The sequence below is a fragment of the Suillus bovinus genome (genome assembly GCF_016758785.1).
Source record: "Suillus bovinus strain UH-Sbo-P2 chromosome Unknown EDB93scaffold_532, whole genome shotgun sequence".
Taxonomy (NCBI): Eukaryota; Fungi; Basidiomycota; class Agaricomycetes; order Boletales; family Suillaceae; genus Suillus; species Suillus bovinus.
The window spans coordinates 1-2,585 of record NW_024542588.1 but is presented as its reverse complement, the minus strand read 5'-3'; the positions used below and the strand labels follow the sequence as shown (position 1 = coordinate 2,585).

General features: G+C 47.9%; 1 protein-coding gene across 1 annotated transcript; it reads right to left on the bottom strand.

The window, feature by feature from the left end:
* Positions 1-315: 315 nt before the first annotated feature.
* Positions 316-2,058, bottom strand: EDB93DRAFT_1259257 (uncharacterized protein; the record flags this gene model as incomplete). The annotated part of the gene is made up of 3 exons (XM_041454159.1): positions 316-555; positions 600-748; positions 1,443-2,058. The coding sequence occupies 3 exons, from the start codon at positions 2,056-2,058 to the stop codon at positions 316-318; spliced, it is 1,005 nt and encodes a 334-aa protein (XP_041300470.1).
* Positions 2,059-2,585: the final 527 nt, after the last annotated feature.

Genomic DNA, 2,585 nt, shown 5'->3' with positions numbered 1-2,585 from the left:
AAGCGTATTAGTGGATGATAACTCGTACTACCAAGAGAGGCAATCGGTAAAAGGTATGACTATAAAAGGAAGGCACGTTTGAGGTAAGACACGGGTGAGCTCTGAACGTGCGGATAAGAAAGTGAGTCAAAGATCAGAATAAGAAGTGAAACACGCAGGGGTATGATCGTGCAGCTGCGGAGCTAAGTATAAGTCGCATGTGCGACTGCGCATCGAGTCAGAGATCAAGAAAGGGAACGGGGCAAAGGGGATGCGTCATGCATCATATCATAGGTTACCGTCCGGACGGTAAGGGCAAGGGGACTGTCCACAGGATCAGTCAGGTGGTGGAACGGAGCATGGATATGCTTCGTCAGCGAAAGGATCTGGCCAGATGTACTGGCTCTGCTGAAGCGACAGGTAGAGAGCGAAAGGGAATGCGAGAATGACGAGGATGACCAGGGTAAGGTCGGGGTGAGGGTATGATGCAAGGGCTGATACGAGGAGGATCAGGAGAAAAATGGTAGGGGCCCAAGCATCTAGATGTTCTTGTAACACTTCGTCCCAAGAGACAACCTAAGAACTACCTTGATAATGCAAGGGAAGTCTTATTCAGTTACAGAGTAGACAAGATATTGGAAGAAAACCTCTTTAATGTTCATCCGTAGTTCCGAGACTACTTCCGAAGTACCAAGAAACTTGTCCGATGCGACCGAAGCTGCAAAAGTGTTGTCCAAAGTAGCACGATACCTTCTGAGGCTTGCAAAAGCTGTCCGAAGGTCAATATATGTCGGTATGTCGATGTGTCGAATAACAGTATAAGACTTTGTGAAACATCTGAAGTCCGGAATGATGCTAATCTATCGGAACTCAAGAATAAATGAAGTGCAAAATTGGCAGTGGTCTAGCCAAACAATTGTTCTGAATGAACAAAGATTGATTGCGCAGTTATGATTATACTGAGGTGACTCTACTAATTACTACTCGAAGTACAGGAAGTGAAGTCCCCTATCAGTAGCCAGCGAGCAAGATTATATCCTACTTCCATGATAGACCGGAATCCATAGGCAAAACTAGTAGTGAGATAAGCAAGTCCGAACCTATGTAATAAGCCACGAGGCATGCAGGAATGCAAGTATACATGTAATAAGCTGCAATGTGTACTGCTTATACGTATTCTGAGGCTCCTGACAGGATGCCGATGGAATTTTATCTGTGTAGTACTAGACGTAGTCAACATATAGTTAGAATAAGGGAAAACGCACCAGCGAAGTCAAAAGGACAAGGATAGGACATGGTATGGTAACTTGCAAGGTTCGGACAGGCCTCGGAACATGAGAACTGCCTGCGGAAGGTTCGGACGAGTGCACACGGCCTTCAGAAGGTCAAGGGAGGTCGGGGAATGGTATGAACGTAGGTGTTGGATTGCCTGGTTCCGAGCCCAGCGCCGCAACCATCGTTACATTGGATTAGGGTAGTTGTCATCCCTAAATCAAGGATGGTGTTGAATCCCTCTGTGATGAGATTTGCAAGGGCAGTCACTGTGTTGGGATCACCCACCGTCTCGGTGATAGATGCACAGGAGAGATCAGTGAGAAACATCAAAGCAGCAGCTTCAGTTCCTGTGAAGGCGGCTATGGCCATGGATGGAGGTAATGTAGGAGGAGTGTTATTGGCTGTGGGAGATGTGACGACTGCAGTGGCAGCCGTCTCCTTCTCCTTGTCTCTCCTTTTATTCTTCATCCAGGGTGCTTGTCCTTCCATACCTCCCCCCTTCACATAGCAATGCCCGTGGTCATGGTCCCCTTTGTTGCAACCCACTGTGGTGCAGAACATGCCCTCTGGATTGTGGCGGTGTTTGCGCAAACCGGTAATAGGATTGATGTTTCTGGTGTGCGAAGACGCCAACATTGCTGTGTGGGCATGTTCAGATCCAGGCATACCACCAGCCAAGACACATTTGTTGATGACATGTGCAGCCTCGGATGATATGCGCAAGATGCAGATGTCAAATATGGAAGGTGTGGGGAGGGGAGGCACAACAGGAGTGCCAGCAACAGGTGCAGTAGTAACCAGCATGATGAGAGTCAAAGTGGGCAGGTGTTACAAGAACATCTAGATGCTTGGGCCCCTACCATTTTTCTCCTTAGTCTCCTCGTCTCAGCCCTTGCATCACACCCTTACCCTGACCTTGTTCTTGTCATTCTTGTCATCCTTGCATTTCCCTTCGCTCTCTACCTGTCACTTCAGCAGAGCCAGTACATCTGGCCGGATCCTTTCTCTGACAAAGCATACCCATGCTCCGTTTCACCCAATGACTGATCCTGTGGACAGTCCCCTTTACCCTCACCGTCCGGACAGTAACCTATGATACAATGCATGCCACATCCCCTTTGTCCTGTTTCCTTTCTTGATCTATGACTCGGTGCACAGTTGCATGTTGTACTTATACTTAGCTCTGCAGTTGCACAATCGTGCCCCTGCATGTTTCAGTTCTTGTTTCTGTTCTTTGACTCATTTCCTATCTGCACATTCTGGTTTGCCTATGACTCACCTCGAACGTGCCTTCCTTTTCTAGTATCACCCTTTGACCAGTTCCTCTTCCG